Raw genomic sequence first — 19,262 nt, 5'->3', positions numbered from 1 at the left:
AAAACATGCAACACCTACCTACTGAAGATAAAGGGCATATTATTAATCAAGTATTTATAAATGGCATTAAAAACATGGATAATGTGGTAGGAATCTATTGAAGGTCGGTTCTAAATATAGGAATGACGGAGGCACACCTCAAATGTTTGAAATCCCTTCAAACCCCTTCAAAGAATTCAGTAGAAAGTCGAATATTTTAATTGGTGGAACAGTGGCGCCTGCGCATATCGAGCAAAGGTTATGTTTACAAACAAAGTGTGTTTCCAGAGTAATGTTAACGTTGCATTCCCGGCGGCATAGATAAGAGTTAGGTAACTTAATGCAAAATTTTTACAATGGGAAGTAATTGGAGCAGCCCGGCTATCGAGTATCCAATACGATTATCCAAAAGCATTTTAGGCACTATTGGTAGGAAAAGAAAGAGAGATGAGGAATCGGACGATGAAGTAGATCCAATGATAAATGAAGCAATGCACACGCCAAAACGGTAAGCAAACTAATTATTTACTTGCGGTACTTTCCTGAGAGCATTAGACGTATTTGTAATTGGTATGGCGACGAAATTTTCAATAAGTAAATCCATGCATAAATGTCGTTTCTGCTGCAGAAAGATGCTAGTCACAACGGCTCATTATATTTACCAGACGTTATTCAAAGAAGGTATCAACAGCGATGTTACAGTAGTAGCATTAGGCAAGGAATGGAAACTGCATAAAGTTTACTTGGCTCAGGTGAGTCTTAGCAAATACTAATCCGTTTTACTTTGTTCTCCCTAGCCTAATGGATGAAAACTTGTATCATGCAAACTACCTCCGAGTGTTAATGTGAATTTTTTATTTGTTCCTCTGGCATTTAACCTCAATGATAATATTATGGTTATCGTAAGTCCTTTTCTAAGCCCGAAAAACATATAGCTTGTCTGAAGGAACATATTGATTAGATAAATAAAATATTTTGTGATGTATTGGTTGGTAGTACTCTGCACTAATTGCCAATTTTTCCTATCTAGAGTCCGTATTTCAATAGTATGTTTTCTGGCTCTTGGAAAGAGTCAATGGAGAGTCATGTAAACATCCAAATAGAGGACCCAAATATCAATTTAGACGGTAAGGAAACGTTGACGTTTATAATTGTATTTGCTAGTAGTTGCGAATTCTTGATGAAGTTATCATATTCTGTGATTTTAGCTTTGTTCGTGGTATTGGGGTCACTCTATCGAGATGAGTTCGTGTTGAAGCCTGCCGAAGTTGTTCCTGTACTTGCTGCCGCCACCTTATTTCAGTTGGATGGAATAATTACTGAATGTATCGAAATAATGAAGGATTCCACCAATGTTCAGGTATCTCTATTTACATATTTCGTGAGTCATCGTATTATAGGGCAAGCATTAAATGCACATTTGTACCCTTGTTTTCAGACGGTAGTTAGTTACTACAATACATCGTGTCAGTATGGTGTTCCATTGGTGAAAGAGGCTTGCCTTAATTGGCTGAAGGTTAATTTACTGAGCAACATGATGGATTTCCCCAAGAAACTTCGTGATATCAGGTGAGTTAGAAACATTTTTTGTGGAGAAAATTGGTGCTATTTTGATGATGATTTTGTTAGTTCATTATTTATCTCTTTTCTTTTAGTCCGAGTTTAATGAGCCTTTTGGTCGGCAGTCCTGATTTGTTTGTGATGCAGACCGAGTTCTCGGTTTACATCATGTTAAAATTTTGGCTATTCCTGCAGTTACATCCTACATGGGAAGGCAATTTTAGTGATGGATTGCCAGAGGCCCAGAAGTATTTTCAGAGTCGTAAGGGTAAGTCCTTTGTTGTTCTTCGACCTGTAAAATATATTATGGTAGAGGAATGGAATCACATTGAAAAATCTTTTAAAATTATTTTGTCTTTGTAATATGGTTATTATATATTTTGCTATATGGCTTTCTTGGGAAAACTTTGAATTTTCGTGGATAAATTCTACATTTCTTTTGATTTCATTATGCAGTATCTCTAAAAAAATCACAAAGAGTGTACCATCTATTCTTGAATCATTATTGGATCACATCTAGCCTTAACTAGCTAGGCTTTGTCCATAGAGTGACTTCTGAGAGTGAAAAAGACTTGGTGGGCATTAAATGGCAACCGACACCCCCATGTCAATTCTTGCTAAATTCAAAAGATTGTTACTTTTAAGGAGGCTCCTAAATGAAATTTTTTATTTTACCAGCTCTGCAAACAATATTTAACGATAATTGATGAATATCTAGACGCATATCAGACCTCAGGCTCATTGTCGCTGAGAGGCATTGCACACCATTAAGGCACCCCCAAAAATAATGGACTGTCCCCCAAAAGTACTTCCATTACCTTGAGTAAATGGGTGAAGTGGATTGTCTGACACTGCCATGGTCATAAGGTCTAGCACACAGTACATTAACACCTATGGGCTAATGTGTAAATGTATGAATGGCTTTAGTGGAACAATGCATGTCAAGATGCATGAACCAAATTAGAGCATGTTCTATTTTATGTTCATACATTCATACAAGTTCGGTGGTTAAAAAGTTCATTTTTGTGTTCATTCACATGTTCATACATTTGGACAGTCACTGGTTATTTTGCTGTGTAACCAGGCCTGTAGTTACCCCAAAATTATCAGAATGGTGAGTTGGTAGTTTATTGATCTGAAAGGACCTACAGTCCAACTATTTTCTTGAGATCACTTTCTATAGCTGTTGAACCCTGTGCTATTGATCCTGAGTGTTGGGAGGTTTGATTTGAGTGAGTGCACTATAAACCTCTGTAAATCGCAATTGTAAGATTGCAGCCATTTAATTCAAACATCTACCTCCTTGGACTCAATTATAGACCTATTAAAACTCTCATATCACTTCTTTATAATCAAGATAAAAGCAAAGAAGGAAGAAACATCATTTGCCGTAATATTCATACATTATTGATTTTATAAAATGTGATATCACTGGTATTTTTGATCACCTATTTGGATACTTATGGCATTGAAGCATATGGGTTTATGATAATTTAAAATAATTCAAAATTTCTATCTTAATGAAAATTGTTTCAATTTTTAGTATTGAGTTTTTTTACTTGATAGAGGTAGGCAATAGATATTGGTTGATGGCTTTTGTCGGCGATAATTTTATCAATCTTAGAAAAGAGATGAAAAACTGATCGTGGGCTACAGGCAGCATTTAGTCACATCAAAATAGCCCAAAGAAGTAAACCAGTGGTGCACAACATGTAAAGTATGCATACCATCTGTGATACACCTCTCACGATACATGAAATTTATGTAGACACGATATATTTTATGAAAATAACTCTTGTGTTAGGCGAGGTATACCTTTAGTCATTATGAAATCATGGGTGCCAAATTCATATCATCCCTTCAATTATAAAGAATCTCTCGTGAAATGAGTGTTGGGATCTTTGTTGAGTTTAGAGGACAAGATGGAACTGATGGTATCTGGTGTAACTTCATTGAAATTGATTCATCATGAAAATGAGTAATTTGATTGGTGATTTTTCTATTAAAATTTATTAACGATCAGTTTCAATGGACATGATGACTAAGGGAACATTAAAACTGGTTGGTAATAAATTTCATTTGTGAAATGGCAAAATTAAATTATTCATTCTCAGGACATGCTTGTTTATGCTGTCAGAGATACAATGCCACTAGGCCCTTTAAACAATTTTCCTCTAAAGCTTGCAAAAATTTGTAGAGGAAAAAGATGTCTTGACAGTTCAAGTGGTGGAACTCAAGGCATGTATACTGAAGATCCAAGTTCAAATATCAGTCAAGGCAAATGATTTTTCTACTTTGCCCCACGGAATGTGCAGTGGTGAGGAAAGCAATTACCTGTGGTTCAATTGATGTGGAGTCGTGGACATACCCAGCGGGAGGCAGAAGGGGCAGCTGCTCCCCCCTCCCCCAAAAGCAAAAATCATAAAATTCTTTTTGGAAAATCAGGACTGAATTGAAAAGAAAGTTTTTGACACATTTTCTTTATACCCCCCCCCCCCCCCCCCCAAAAAAGATGTGTAATATGTGTAAGTAAAATAAAAATAATATTTTTCGAGCAAATAATTTTTAAAACCAATTAAGCCCTGTTATGTATTACTTTCTTAAAAGGCTGGTGTCATTAGCCTTTTCATGCTAAATTATTACAACCTGAATGACCTTGACCTGCCCCCCCCCTCCCCCTAGTTTTGATCCCGGGTATGCCTATGTGTGGAATCTCTCATATTATAAGACCTAAGTAAGTCTAGACTATATTTCGGTTTTCATCAATGATTTTTTGATTACAGGACAAGAGGCATTTTTGGATAGCAGTGCTGGTGAACTATATAGAAAAGCATTTGGAAAGTTGAGACTACCTCACTTAGTCAATCACCATATTGACCTTGAGGTGATACATTCGGACAACATAATACCTTCTCGATGGCTGGGACCAGTTATAGAGCAGCAGTGGTATCAAATGCTACGTATTGATCAGGGTGTGGATAAAGGGTATGTATATCTAAAGAATTACTTAGCTCCAATTTTTTAAATAAAATAAAATTCAATGGAACATACCACTTCATGCAAGTGCAATGTATTTGTGTTATTTTTCAGGGGAGTTATTCATTTCAATTTATGTTGACCAAAATGAGGTAAATCGACACTACCGTATGACTATACATATTCCTAAGTATTAATTCCAGTGATGAGGATACATGCTTGTTTTTTTCTTCTGTGAAACTTCATTAGTCATTACATATTCCTTTTAACTCATTGCACTTTGCTTGCATGGTATCTAATGTGTATATAAATACTTAAATGGCATAATATCTACATCCATTATTGATTGTTCAAATCTGTCAACCCATTGTTTTGGCTCATTTGGGTACTCATGATTACTGTGGTAGGTTTAAATGCTCCGTTTTTCACTGAAGACATACCTCGGTTTCCAAAGGAACATGCATCTCATATAATGAGGCCTTTCAAGTTATGTATTTGTATATATACTTCAATTCAAATTCAATATGTTCCCTTCATCAGCCATAAACCTACAGGCAGCGATTAAAAATCGAGAGCACTTAATGACATAGCCTTCATAATTTATAAACCTACAATTATTTCTTACCAACCAAATGCATTTGATGGTATGTCAGGCAAGCTTTCTTAGAAATCCTTATTTTGATCACTTCATATATTGCTTAATGCTTACAAGTTTTCCACTGGAAAATGAAGTCCAAGCAAATGCTTATTGCATCTGAGGAAAAGAATTTTTCTCATTTTTAAAATGGATTTGACGTAATAAAATAATGCACATTAGTATAAATACGTGGATTAAATATTTTGTTATGTGCCACAGGTTATAAATGTGTTTGGGCATTAATCAATTCTCAAATGAATGAAAGCATATTTGTTTAACTTTTTGGAAAATACAAATGTGTGAAATTTTAACAAAGTGTCTGAAACTTTGAAACTCCTTAGTGTTGTGTTACCTGGTCTTGATTAAATTATGTACAATTTTTAGGTCTCAACAATCACCTTTCATTGCAACCTTATTTTCTTTGACTCATTTCTAATTATCTCTGCTCTATGGAGTGAAATGATTTAAACTTTCCATTCAGGCACCAAAAAGATGAATTTTATTCAATACTTCAAGTTGTTGCTGGTCTTAAGCTTCCATTCCCTTTTTCACGAAGACCCAAGGAGGTGAGCTCAGCTGAATTCCTGGAGGAGAGCTTGCGTTGTGGTCGCACCATTTTGACTGAAGGGCATCATTGCTGGAGGTGGACTGGCTTCAACTTTGGCCTTGATGTTATTATGAACCTCACTAACCGGAAGCTGAAGATCAGAAGGAATCACCGAGCAGACTGTACAGCTTTACTTAGTCACCAGCCAAGCCGGCACCTTCTCATCAGGTGAGTTGTAGGGTTTTGGTTTGTATCGGCTCAGGTTTGCAAGATGGTTGTTTGCTACTGTTGCAGATGTGAATACTATCATCATCATAAGTCAAGGTTACAACCCAGGGTCACCTTAGCGACTTGCGAAGGTGTCCATTCCGGGGTGTGCTTGTGTCTGTGGTAGTCCGTGGCGTGAAAGTACCGTATATGTCTGAATATAATCCCCTCTTTTTTTCCCAAAATGCCCAAGGTAAAAGTAAAGGGGGGGACTATATTCAAATGCATTTTTTAAACTTTTCCCAAAACTGAAGCCTCAAAATTAGGGGGGGGGGAGACTATATTCAGAGGGGGACTATATTCGGAGAAATACAGTAATTCCGGTACACTGCCACAGGAGGGTGCAGAAAAGTTTCTTGGGTTTTCCACTGGTTGATGTCTTCCATGTCTCCCGACATTTTGAGCAGCAACTTGCTGTTCATCCTGAGGGGATCTTCCGAATGCCGTTCTTCAAAATTTGACAAGCATATATACTTGCTCCATACATCCATGGTCAGGTGTAACCTGATTGGTTCACACGTGTTGTGTTTTTCCCGCCATTTTTGTTGTATATAAGAGATTTCATTATTGGTCTCCAAGCATTGCTGGTTTTGGAACTCAGTGTCTCTGTTGATGTTGTAGCGGTTGATGTGGATCTGAATGGCTTCCTTGACAAGGCGGTCCCAGTAGCCATGTGACCAGCCGAGCAGTTTCGTCTCCTTCCATTTTATGGCATGGTCCTAACTGATGCTATGCTCCGCCACTGCAGACTTCTCTGGTTGGGCCAATCATAAGAACCTCTGATGTTCCTTCATCCTAGTTTCAATGGTCTGACTGTTCTCTCCTATATGTCTTCCCGCACTGGCATGTGATTTCGTAAACTCCCTTATATACAACAGAAATGGCGGGAAAAGCCCAACACGCATGAACCAATCAGGTTACAACTGACCATGGATGGGGTGTATATATGTTTGTTAAATTTTGAAGAACAGCATTCGGAAGATCCCCTGAGGATGGACAGCAAGTCGCTGCTCAAAACGTTCGGGAGACATGGAAGACATCAACTGGTGGAAAACCCAAGAAACTTTTCTGCAGCTGATACGCCGGGAAAACCTAAGATCAAATGCCACAGGAGGGCATTCTGGTTAAGTGTTTTTTTGTTTTTGATGAGTGGTGTCAAATTTTACGGCCATTTGAGAACCCTGTTTGATTCACCTATCTACAGAAGCTGTAGAGCTCATTCCCCTGTTATCTATCGTAAGTCAATTCTTAGATAGGTTTGATGCAGCTCTCCATTAAATTGTTGTATCGTCAAATAATTCAACACCTACATAATTATTCTGCTTTACATCTTTCATTACCTGCTCTATGTATCTTATCTGTGGCCATACCCTGATGTTTTTCCTCTCCTCCTGTCCTTCAACAGTAATTTTCATTAGACTATTGTCTGTCATGATGTGGCGGATGAAATTGTTCAGTTTTTCACCCAAGATTTTCAAATGACTCTTCTTAGAACTTCGGCATCACTCACACAATAGGGTAGTTTCCTTCATCGAAGAAAATGAAAGGCATTAATTGCGATTCGTTACCCAACATTAATGAATTTATAATTTACAAATTATTTGGTTTTAGAAATTTCAGTTAAGACAAATGTTAACGGTCAATTTTAACCTCATTTGAAAAAGGCCAGATTGGCGCCTATGCGATTCCACTCCACGTGGCAGTCACAGGGACCTAGATTCTATATGAGTAGATAGGAGTTTTACATTGTCTGAGATTACCAATGCATGCATGAGGCACAGAGCTCAGGGAAACATCTCTTAATAATCACCTATTTAAATTGCCTATGGTCGGAAAGTTTCCTTCGTTTGATAAGTTATTAATAATCCTTATTTAAGCCAAGAAATACCTGCTAGCAGGGTACTCTGCTACCTGCTAGCAACCTGCATCGCAGCAGCGCACATATCTTTGCCCCAAGGCCACCGCACTCTTTAGTTTAGATAGGGCTTTTCCCAGCATTCATACTTAGCCGTCGTGTTTTCACGCACTTGAAAATTTTAACTTTTCATTTGATCGCGAAAAATACATATCGTCATTTAAAAATCTAAAAGCATGAAATGCATACTCCAGGAGTAATAATCTTTCAATTCAGGCAATAAAGAATAATAGGAAACCACCCTATTGGCATCACACACAAGGGCGTACCCAGGATCAAAACTAGGGGGGGGGTGGGGAGGGGGGCAAGCCATGGTCTTTCAAGTTGTAGGTAAGATTTAAGCATAGAAAAGGTGAATGAAATAAACATTTTAAGGAAACTGTAACAGCTCTCTGTATTAGTTTTTAAAATTATTTGCTTGAAAAAATATTATTTTCCTTATAGGCATTTGCGATTTTTGGTTCTGGGGCAGCTGCCCCCTCCTATCCCTTGCTGGGTATGCCCAGGATCACATTCAAATTTGATCTTCATGATTCTTCCATAAGAACAACTGTTGTGTTATATATGTGAAGTCTATCATCATCTTTAGTCAAAAATGCCTACTGTCTGTAAAAAAAAAGCAAGATACTCGAGTTTGAGGAGCTCTAGCGTCTAAATGAAGCAATCGATTTCAATGCAATAAAAAGCATACGAAAGAGAATTTAGTTCTACGTTATATCATGTACTTTAAAAATTCTTCGGCTCAATAGTATTTCCTGTACTTAATTTTTTCTCGAAAAAGTACCCGTTTTTTGCGCGTAAAATCAAGGTGCCCAACTTTGAGCGCTTGGCATTCCCGTAGTTTTCGTTCCTATAACTTGCAATTTTGATATAAAGAAGCCACATCTATTGCTAGTAGTTTGCCGAAAACAAATTGTTTATACTACAAAAATTAACGGAGTTGTTGTAAACAACGCAAACCTCTGCTAACTTCGAAACCAGTGAGTCAATTGAAAATTGATTGGTACTGTTGTCTTCCGTAGAATGTTAGTTTGGTTTGGAGATGGTGGTAGATTGGTTTGATGCAGCTGTCCACTGATCCCCCAAATCTGCTAAGAAATTTTATTTGTTTGTTCTCTTTTACATCCTGAACAACTTGTCCCATTTAAGTCATTCGGGGCAGTCTTTTGCTTTTCCTCCTACAGTGGAACCTCGTTAAAGCGAGTACGGGCTATAGCGACACTCCCGCTATAACGAGACATAGTCGATGCACCGTCAATTGACCCTATAATAAGCGTGTTAAAAACTTCGTTTTTACGAGACCCTTTTGGTGCTGGCTCTCGCCATAGCGAGGGTTTCATGGCCGGAAGACTTTCATCAAGACTCCTTAACCTCTGTAATTGCTAGCGATCTGTTAGAAATGAAGTTAATGGAGAGCTCAGTCTCAAATTTATGTGGTAAAATGTCGTTCGATAAATAAGTAGTTAATTTTGGTGAAAATATTGTGGCATTAGCATTAGCGAATGCTTCATCTTCTTTTGTTCCTCGGGCGGCAGAAAGCAGTCGGCAGCATACCCGCACGTCCGTGAGTTGCGTGAATAGAAAGCATTTGATGGCAGTCATCATGACCAAAAAAACACCAAACACGTCTAAGCGGGAAAATAAAAATAAAGGAGTAATATGAGAGTGTCGAAATTAATTTATCTTCCTATTCGCTCTGCAAAATTAAAAGAAACAAGCGCCCAAGGAATGCAGACGATGAATAGTTATAAGGTGCTTTGTTCGGGTGGTTTTGCCCATTCAAATCTGCGGGAACTTCTGAGAAAGGGGCTACCCCCAAGCCTAAAGCGGAATATTTCAGGGATAGATTACGAATCGAGAATTTTAAGAGTGCAGAAGGTTGATTATACTAATGCGAAGCACCAAAGCGTTATCTCCCCTCATAATTGCTGGTGATGCCTCCGGTGTAAACCCGAAGTCGTGGAAGAAAGGACTCCGATCATAAGTATCTTTAGAAGTATTCCCCGCGTCATATAACATAGACGAAACGGAACTTTTTTACATACAACTCCCCGACAAAACCCTTGCAGTATGAGGTATTTCTTGCAATGATGCCTCTAAAGGTAGGTAGTGCGCCTTAGCGATGATGTAGGATGTACGAAGCAAAGATACTCAGCGTGAATTGTCCGGATGTATGCATTTATTCTCCGTTGCGGATTTACAAGGGTGAACTATTCGCGTCAGTGGTTGGAGTCGTACTGGCGCTCTCTTTTGTCACGCGGGTAGCCGAGCATCCCCTGGTGGCCGCTGGAAGAACTCACAGAAGAGCTAACTCTCGTTTGCAGTGTAGTGGTAAACTCGGCGTATTATTTCAAATACGTCGCAAGCGTAACACCCAAAAAGAAACTTTTTTCAACAACGGCAATTTTAATCACATCATTTTTCAAGCTTAGCAAACTTTTTACCATAGATGATGTAAATATTACATTATTTGATAGAAAAAGTCTTCCAAGGCGGGAACTTTATACAACCTTCCACCGTTTTCGCCTGTAGAAACAAATGTAATGCGTTATTTCACTTCACTGCCGCTTAACGTACAGAAACAATAAACATACACCAATGGAAACATTTGAGGCATTAAATAACCGCGATACTGTTTTATCAGTTAATTTTTGAATTTTCAGTGGAAAATACCAAAATAATAGAATGATCACGTAAATGAACTAATTAAGTGCATAGAAAAATGGCTTCGTCGGTTGTGCATTGGCATAATGATTGACGAAACAATGCATTCCATGATTTTTATTCAGTGCGGCGCTTATAAATTGTTTGAATAGTTAGTCGTTGTTTGAGTAAGGAAATTTAGTGATGCAAAAAAACATCGCCTTTCGTCTGGATTTATGCTTACGTTTATCGGATAGATGTTTATCTGTCGCCGCACCACTCCTGTTCCTGTATATCAGTTCGCAACAGGTATATTGGCTATTAAATGCTCCACCTCCGGTAAAGCGACAATTCGCTATAGCGAGTGTTTATTAGTGCACCGTGGGGTGTCGTTATATCGAGGTTGCACTGTATCTTGTTACCCTACACAGGTTGTCTTCATGAATCCATCTTGCTTTATGATGTGTATCTGTATGATTGCTGATTAAGTTGTTCCTTCTTCTTCTTAGGGTTTTTGGAAGACCTATTTTCCCCACTCTTATTAATGCTGTCTCATTACTTACATAGTTGATCCGATTAATCTTCAATTCTTCTGTCGTCCCAAATTTTAAATGCTTGACCTATTGACTTCATCGGTGGGTAACGTATTTCTTTTTAGCATCATTTTCTTGCTGAGCTGGTTGATAGGTTGAATTATTTAACATCTACACCAAAAATTAAATAGGAATGGTATTTCATAATAGCACAAAAGTATTCATTGAACAGTCATCGATTCATTAGCAAGAGCAGTTTTCAGTTAATAGCCATTTAATACTTTCAATTTATGTATACTATAAATATTATATTTGGTTTCCTTTTCTTTTGTCGTAGTAGTTGTCTTATTGCAAGAGGGGAGTAAGATTCTTAATTTTCAATTGTCATTTTTATGTTGATGTGACTTTAAAGGAAATTGTTCTATTTTACTGTTTTAATGTATTCATGTACACAATAACTAATTTTAATGTTTGACTGTGATGATTTGCTAACCATATATGGCATATTATTAGATATGTAGGGATTTAAAATGATTCCTTGCAATCCTATTATAATTTTCATTCAGATGTTAATGTTATGGTTATAAGGTGTTGGATTCAATTTCTATCTATTCTGGTGATGTACCATCAAAATTTACTACTGTTTAACAGTGTAAACGATCCCTCTCTCATATCTACTAAATTTTGCTGCGTTGAAACATCTATGTACCATATATTTTTAAGATTTGTCTGCTGTAAAATATTGTTTTTTTTTTGTTCTATGGAATAATATTCTCTTTTAATTTATTCTACCTTTAGGGTAACGATAGCATCCTTGGATGGGCAGCTTCAAGTGGTTAGTTCTCAAAAAACGGATGTGATATCCCTTTCCTTGGGTCAAGGAGAAGAGGTGAGGATACATATAATTAAGCCTCATATAGTGTTTATGTGACATATATAAGCCTCATATAGTGTAACTGTGGCATATAGTGTTTATGTATGTACTGTAATGGCTTGTCTGTCAATGCTCATGACAACAATGTCTAATTACCAGTCTTGATATTGCGCTCTCAATCAATTTTAACAACACCAAAATCTTCTGCCATATGCCAACTGAGATTGGTTAATGACAGAAGTACTTGAGTAAAGTCTGTATGAGAAAAAGCTTAATTGACACTTGGCAACCATTTTTGTCAAATGTGGAGACTGTTACTCAATAAAATAGGTTGGTTATGGAGGCAATTCAAAAACCACCCAGTGCAATTTTGAATTGACTGAATCCACGAAGATGTGGCATATATTAGGTAATGGAAAGTCTTTATGATCTTTTATCATTCATCATTTCCTGAACTATCCACCTATTTACTAGGAAGCCTCCCTCTACCTGTCTCACCCTTCCACTTCACCCCTTTTACCAATCTAAAATGTGTGATATTTTGCACTTTAATGAATAGCATATTTTATTATGTACAGTGGAACCTCGTTAAAGCGAGTATGGGCTATAGCGAGACCCCCGTTATTACGAGAGATAGCCGATGCACCGTCAATTGACCCTATAATAAGCGTGTTAAAAAATTCGTTTTTACGAGACCCTTTCAGTGTTGGCTCTCGCCATAGCGAGGGTTTCACCGCCGGAAGACTTTCATCAAGACTCCTTAACCTCTGTAATTGCTAGCGATCTGTTAGAAATGAAGTTAATGGAGTGCTCAGTCTCAAATTTATGTGGTAAACTGTCGTTCGATAAATATAATGATTGACGAAACAATGCTTTGCATGACTTTTATTCAGTGCGGCGCTTATAAATTGTTTGAATAGTTAGTCGTTATTTGAGTAAGGAAATTTAGTGATGCAAAAAAACATCTCCTTTCGCCTGGATTTATGCTTACGTTTATCGGATAGATGTTTATCTGTCGCCGCACCACTCCTGTTCCTGTATATCTGTTCGCAACAGGTATATTGGCTATTATTTGCTCCACCCCTGGTAAAGCGACAATTCGCTATAGCGAGTGTTTATTAGTGCACCGTGGGGTGTCGTTGTATCGAGGTTGCACTGTAGATATCACGCGATCGCTTCCGTTTTACAAAGGGGATTCTAACGGAAATAATAAGGCCAGTATATCCTAGCATTAACGCAGTAATTCCGATGATTTTGCATATGATTTTTTAAATAAAGATCGCGGAAAAAATTGAGCAAGAGGGAAAATCAAGCATTGATAATCCGCAACCCGAATAAACCGCAGCCGGATAATCGGGAGTCTGCTGTAATAGTATAAACACTGTCATTTTTCCATTTAATAATTTATGTTTCCTTTTGCAGATTTTTCCATGATTAGTATTTATTTTCATATTAGTATTTTTCATTAATATTTCTCTCTTTAATCCACTACCCTAAAATGGTCTTATACGAGGCCATATGATACATGAGAATATATGGTTTTGATGATGCTATAAATAGTAATATGTAATATCAAAGTAAATATTTTTATTTTTGGAAGTTACCTACACTTTTTGAAGTGCATCTTTTCCACACCATCTTGCCCGAAGTCTCTACTTACATAGTCTATATGTATATGATATTTTGATGGAAATCTGTTAAGCCTTGCCTAACGGTGATGGTAATGTCAACACTTGGGTGGTTTAATGGATTTAATTGCAATAGCTTGAGACATTACTTGATTTCATGACTGTCAGGAAAGAATAAATACATAATAATTATTGTGGAACTAGCTAAGTTTTATTCTTTCCTGACAGTAACTCAATTGCATAAAATACATTATACATAGTACATACGTATCTTTTTCTCTTTCATATTTATAATTATTCAAGCCTGAGTGCTAGGCATCAGTTTTTTCCTGATGATAACATGCTAATGTATAAATTAGATGTGCTTTAGTAATAAGATATTGGAATGATAAAAATAGCCTCAGAACATAATGGATTTCATCTCTATCCCTTTTTAAAATATTCATTCCAGCAATACAAAAATATTTACCGATGGCAGAATGACATTGGCCCATTTGCAGTTGCACTCTAAAGCCCTGGTTTCCTAAAACTTCACATCAGTGGCTGCATGATACTTAATGGCATGATTGCATTGCCATTTGTGTTTAAGAAAGGTCTATACTATTGGTTCCCAAGAATCATTGGCAGAGCAGTATGGTTCAAATGCACTGAGTGATCATGGAACAGTTGTCTCTGGGGAGCTTGTGCCCAACACGACTGTGTGGGGCATTGTCTATGTATCAGTGTAGCTTCTTACCTTGCTCAGTGGTGTGACAGATCCTTGCAAACCATTGTCTTGAATCCATGATCACGCCCCCATGCATTGTGCATCATTCAGCCATATGTGGTTCTTGGGAACCAGGGCTTTAGATTGGTATCAGATGCTGTGAAGGCAATGGCTGATAAAATTCACTAACTTAATGACAGATAACTCTAAAATCCCCCAAAGGTTTCAACTTAATATTAATACATACATAGAATGTATGATATAATATAAATTTCAAATATTATGCTCAATTTGTCAGCTAAAATTTTTTATTATGCCTTGCACATTTGGTCCTCTCATTTATTTGCTTCTTTTCTCTTTAATTTTCAGTTCAAGGTGGTTCAGTTGGACTACAAGTTAAAATTTCCACTTCTATTGTCTTTCAATTTTCTGGTTGTGGTGTCGAGTAAACTTGGATTTCCTGGCTCATCCGGTGTTGAGGCTGTGGTAACGCCTGAGCCCTCATCATAGCATAAATGAAACGCTGGTGGTGAGCTTCGAGCCTTTTTTTTTTAAGTAAGGCTTACTTGTATTGACGTCATCTTTCATTCCAAGAATTCTCATAATTATGAATGTGGGCTGCTGTGATGAATATTTTATATTCTCACCATCGTGGCCTTTTTGAGAGCTTTGTAATATATTTATAAAAGTTATAGTCCTTGGTGAATATGTGAAATTTGGATGATTGTTGTGTATAAATCTTTATTATTTTGAAAATTTTCATATTTTAAGGAGTGGTGCTGTTTAGTAACAATGGTGTAATAATGTGTTTTCTTTCTTGGCTCTGTCATTTTTTGCAGAATATAACCGTATTGTACAGATTTTTTTAACCACTCATCTGACATAGATTCTAAATGGTAACATATTGTAAAAAAATTTTATATGTGTTTTTATTGTTGAATATATATTGAGATGCGGCGGTAAGCTAAATTTATTTGATGATCCAGTGTGCATTACATGATTTACCGGTTATTGGTGAGACCAAAAGTTCTAATTATTGCCATTTTGCTCATAATTAAAATTTGTATGAAGCCATTGGTAAGCCATCAATGCAAGCAATAAAAAGTGATTTCCAAATAGTCAGATTAAGTATTTATTGTATAGCCCTAGAATCTAGGTTTCCTTGGTGAATTTATCTATCTCTTTCAGAGGAGAGTGTAGCAAAGTACATGAGCACGAGTGGGTATGCTGAATACCATGAGATTGTAGTGATGTCATGGCCTCAAATGGTTATGCAATGGTCAAGTAGGAAGTGGTCATTTTTGAAATTCAAAGCTTCAGTACATAACGAAAAGATTGATATTCACTCACTGTTGCTTCTCAGGTAGTTTTTGTTCACTAAAATCCTGCAAGGAATATTTTAATGGAAATAATGTTTTGCATGTCTGTACCAATGCTGAGCTATATAGACTTGAATAAACCTTGGTTGGTATGTGAAGGCAATTGTGTCAGACTAAGGTAGCTTGGTCATTCAGAAAGAATGCCTGTAAATAAGGTAGTAGAGAGGACATTCTAGCAGAGGGTGACTGTGCAAAAGATGACTAGATGATGAAGAAGTTGTATGGCTTAGCTGCAGCAAATGGGTGTCCTCTTAATTTTGAGGGAGAGACCAGGAGAGGCATGATTGAGAAAGCATGTGCTCTTTTGGGGTTGTAATGCCTTTGGGTGAGGCCAAGTCTTCTGTTGCATTTGCTATTTAACTTACATAGCAAAGAGATGGTAAGGGAGGAGTTAAATTTTGAAGTTTAAGTGGGCAGAATTATCTTCAAGTTGGCTTGATTTTTTTTTATTACAAGGTAAGTTGATGAAAGGCTTGCTGATACTGCTGCATTCATGTGGTCAGAGTTTGGCATACTAGTTATTTATCAAGACAGCTGTACAAGATTATTCTGTGGGTTAAATTTTCAAAGATATAAAAAGATCATAATATGAACTTTTATCCTAGTTAGAGCATAATCAGATGTCATCAAATGTGCAAAGGCAGTCATTTAGCCAGGCTTTGGGGGCTTCAGCCTCCCTAAAATTTTTACCTTGCGGCAACTGCCTGCCTTTCATCCTATTTGATTTGGGGCACTTATCTTTTAACTTCCTCACAACTATTTAAAGTTGAAGACTGAAGTCAGGGTCTCAGACCTTAAATTAGCTCAAAATGAAATCATATCAGCTACTGGCACCAGAGCCCTAAAGTTTAAAACTAAAGAAATATGAGGGCAGTTCAATTAGTAATGCAACACATTTTTTCTGAAACAGGCATTGTTTTATTCTGCATTCAAATACACCATGTTATTCATGACCAGGGTGCACCTGCCCCCTATCTAGAAGCAAAATTCTTTCAGAAAAATCAGGACTGGATTGACAAGAAAGTTTTGAACAAATTTTTTTTAAACGCATGAAATATGATATTAGCATAAGACGTAACTAAAATAAAAATAATTTTTTTCAAGCAAATAATTTAAAAAATTAATAAAGCGCTGTTATAATTTTTGTAAAATGTTGGTTTCATTCACCTTTTCCATGTTACAACTTCAACAATCATGCCTTGCCCCCCCCTTTTTTTTGTTCCTGGGTACACCCTTGCTACACAACACTATTTTTCATCATAATCGCCATTCAATTGTACGACTTGACACCACTTTGCAGCGAGGGCCTGTGTGCTTGCACGGTACCATTCCACTGGTCAATGTCGGAGCCAACGTCGTATTGCATCTACAACTTCGTCATCAAACCCGTAGCGGAAATGATGAAACACGCATTGCCCAATGACTCGCTGTGCTTTCATGCAATGCCAGATCACTGAAGACGTACTGCAAGCGCCAGCTAGGAATTTCATTAAGGAGGGTCCAAAACCAGAGGGGAAAATTTTTGAATAACAGAGTACTAAGTAGAGGGTTTTAAACTACATAATTTTAATGATCGAAAAAACTTCATTTGTCAAAGAAGTCCTTTGTAATTTCATTATTTTTCATAATTTGTTTTCCATTATGAAGCAAAGTACTTAACTATGTTTTTATATTTTGGGGGGGGGGACCCCTTCAAACCCCCCCCCCCCCACGCTACACTACTGGCAAGCACATATGAATTTGTGAGATACCCTGGTTTTCCGCCAAAAGAAATTCAATCACTGTCCATAGTTTGGAACGCACCTTTGTTACAGACAACATTTTAACAGTTCCGCATAGCATGGTCACCAATAAGAAGCCCATGCAACTACATGGGACGAAGCGGTGATGTTTGAAAATGTTCCAAAAGATATGCCAAGTTTTTTGAACCAAAATTGGCCGTGAAAAAAAGTGTTGCATTACATACTTATTGAACTCCCCCTCCTACAAGGTGGATTTTGGAAACAAAAGGCTATGGAGACCAAGCCAGTATCACTACAGCTATTTTGATGAAAATCAATGAAGACTATAAATTTCAGCTGTATGCAAACAAAATTTATGGCTTATTTAAATGAAAAATATTTTTTTCCAATTTGTGTGAATTGACAAAGCCCCCTCTGAGGCAAATATCTCGCTGTGTGCCTGTGCACAGGTTTACATAGGCAAGCAATAAGGAGTTGGCTGAAGAAGTGTACAGATAGGCATTTTAAGATATGTACATACTGATGAATGTCCCTTCTTCCTTCCCCCTGCTAACCTGACACCTTGGGCAGATCCAGGATTTTTTTCCGGGGGGGGGGGGCCCAAGGGTCTGACAGGCAAACGATCTTTTCATACTTGAGATTAAAAAATAGATGAAACATATATGAAACATTTTCTTTATTTTAATGTGAAAGTTATTAATATGAAATTAAATGATTGAGGCCCCATAGTACACAAAACAAAACAAACGTAATGATAACCATATAAAAAATTTTGTCTATTTTTTAAGCGTCTTTATATTAGTTTTTATGCATCAAATACCCTGTGCCCACCCCCCCTAAATCCACCTATGCCTGACATCTAATATACCCCCTCCTCTAGCTATCCCCTCAACCTGACCCAGGGCCGGCTTAATTGTTAAGTAAGTAAAAAGTAAGCGGTTGAGTAGGACGCCAAGCAAAAGGGATGCCTAAGTGCTCAGTCCAATGTTCAATACTAATCAAACAAGGAGATTAAATGTTGACAGTTAATTTACTTTTCAATATTATTATATAAGTAAGTATATATAGTGAAGTGGATACCCATATCCCTGCTACTCGGGTAATTGTTATTCCCAAATGGACTCCTCTAGTCTTCCGTCACCTACAGAATCATTCGTAACAGTACTCTGAATTTTTATATATACTTGGTTTTTAAGCTGATAAATATCACATTCAATAAATAAGGGCAAGGACATTATAAGTTCACGCTGATCTTTAAGTATTGGCCCTTATTCCTAAAGCATTTGTATTTCTTTTAAAATGTATCCTAAGAGAATCCCTTCTACCTCTCATGTTATTTTAAGAGGGGGTGTAGGAATGTTGTTGGCTTAACTTAGAAAAATGTCTATAACTGGCACAGACGTGACCCCTCTTCCCTGCCTCCCTTCAGAAACACATTTGACATGAGACAGGGTCATATGTATTCCAGGCCTCCAAACTCCGAACCCCCAAAGATGAGGAATGTAAAGAAAGAGTGCTGTACCCTGAATTACACATTTGAATGTATAATGTGTGAGTCCCTGGGAGATGCATACAGAGATACTGTGTACACTCCTAATTATTCATTGATGTTTAAGTATAAAATATCATAATGTGTTTTTATCTAAAATGAGATAACGTAAACTCTCTTTAATTTTGGCTCCCTTACAACAGGGTGGTTTCCTATTTTTTTTATTGCCTAAATCGAAAGATTATTACTCCTGGAGTACGTAATTCACGCTTCTAGATTTTTAAATGACGATATCTATTTTTCGCGATTAAATGAAAAGTAAAAAATTTCAAGTGCACGAAAACACGTCAGCTAAGTGTGAATGCTGGGAAAAGCCCATGTGACGTC

General features: G+C 37.2%; 1 protein-coding gene across 2 annotated transcripts; it reads left to right on the top strand.

The window, feature by feature from the left end:
- Window positions 1-185: 185 nt before the first annotated feature.
- Window positions 186-15,383, top strand: LOC124160747 (protein germ cell-less). 2 transcript variants are annotated; one of them, XM_046536754.1, is made up of 10 exons: window positions 186-487; window positions 608-731; window positions 1,010-1,106; window positions 1,188-1,339; window positions 1,418-1,548; window positions 1,635-1,807; window positions 4,323-4,524; window positions 5,634-5,927; window positions 11,856-11,946; window positions 14,635-15,383. In XM_046536754.1, exons 1-10 carry the CDS (start codon window positions 336-338, stop codon window positions 14,773-14,775), a joined length of 1,557 nt encoding a protein of 518 aa, XP_046392710.1. In that variant the 5' UTR covers window positions 186-335; the 3' UTR covers window positions 14,776-15,383. The 2 variants fall into 2 exon arrangements, with proteins under 2 accessions (XP_046392710.1, XP_046392711.1); XM_046536755.1 differs by having other exon boundaries at window positions 194-487; window positions 5,709-5,927.
- The last annotated feature ends 3,879 nt before the right edge of the window (window positions 15,384-19,262 follow it).

The sequence above is a fragment of the Ischnura elegans genome, chromosome 6, assembly GCF_921293095.1.
Source record: "Ischnura elegans chromosome 6, ioIscEleg1.1, whole genome shotgun sequence".
Classification (NCBI taxonomy): domain Eukaryota; kingdom Metazoa; phylum Arthropoda; class Insecta; order Odonata; family Coenagrionidae; genus Ischnura; species Ischnura elegans.
The sequence above is the reverse complement of the archived record's forward strand: the minus strand, read 5'-3'. Positions and strand labels throughout refer to the sequence as shown.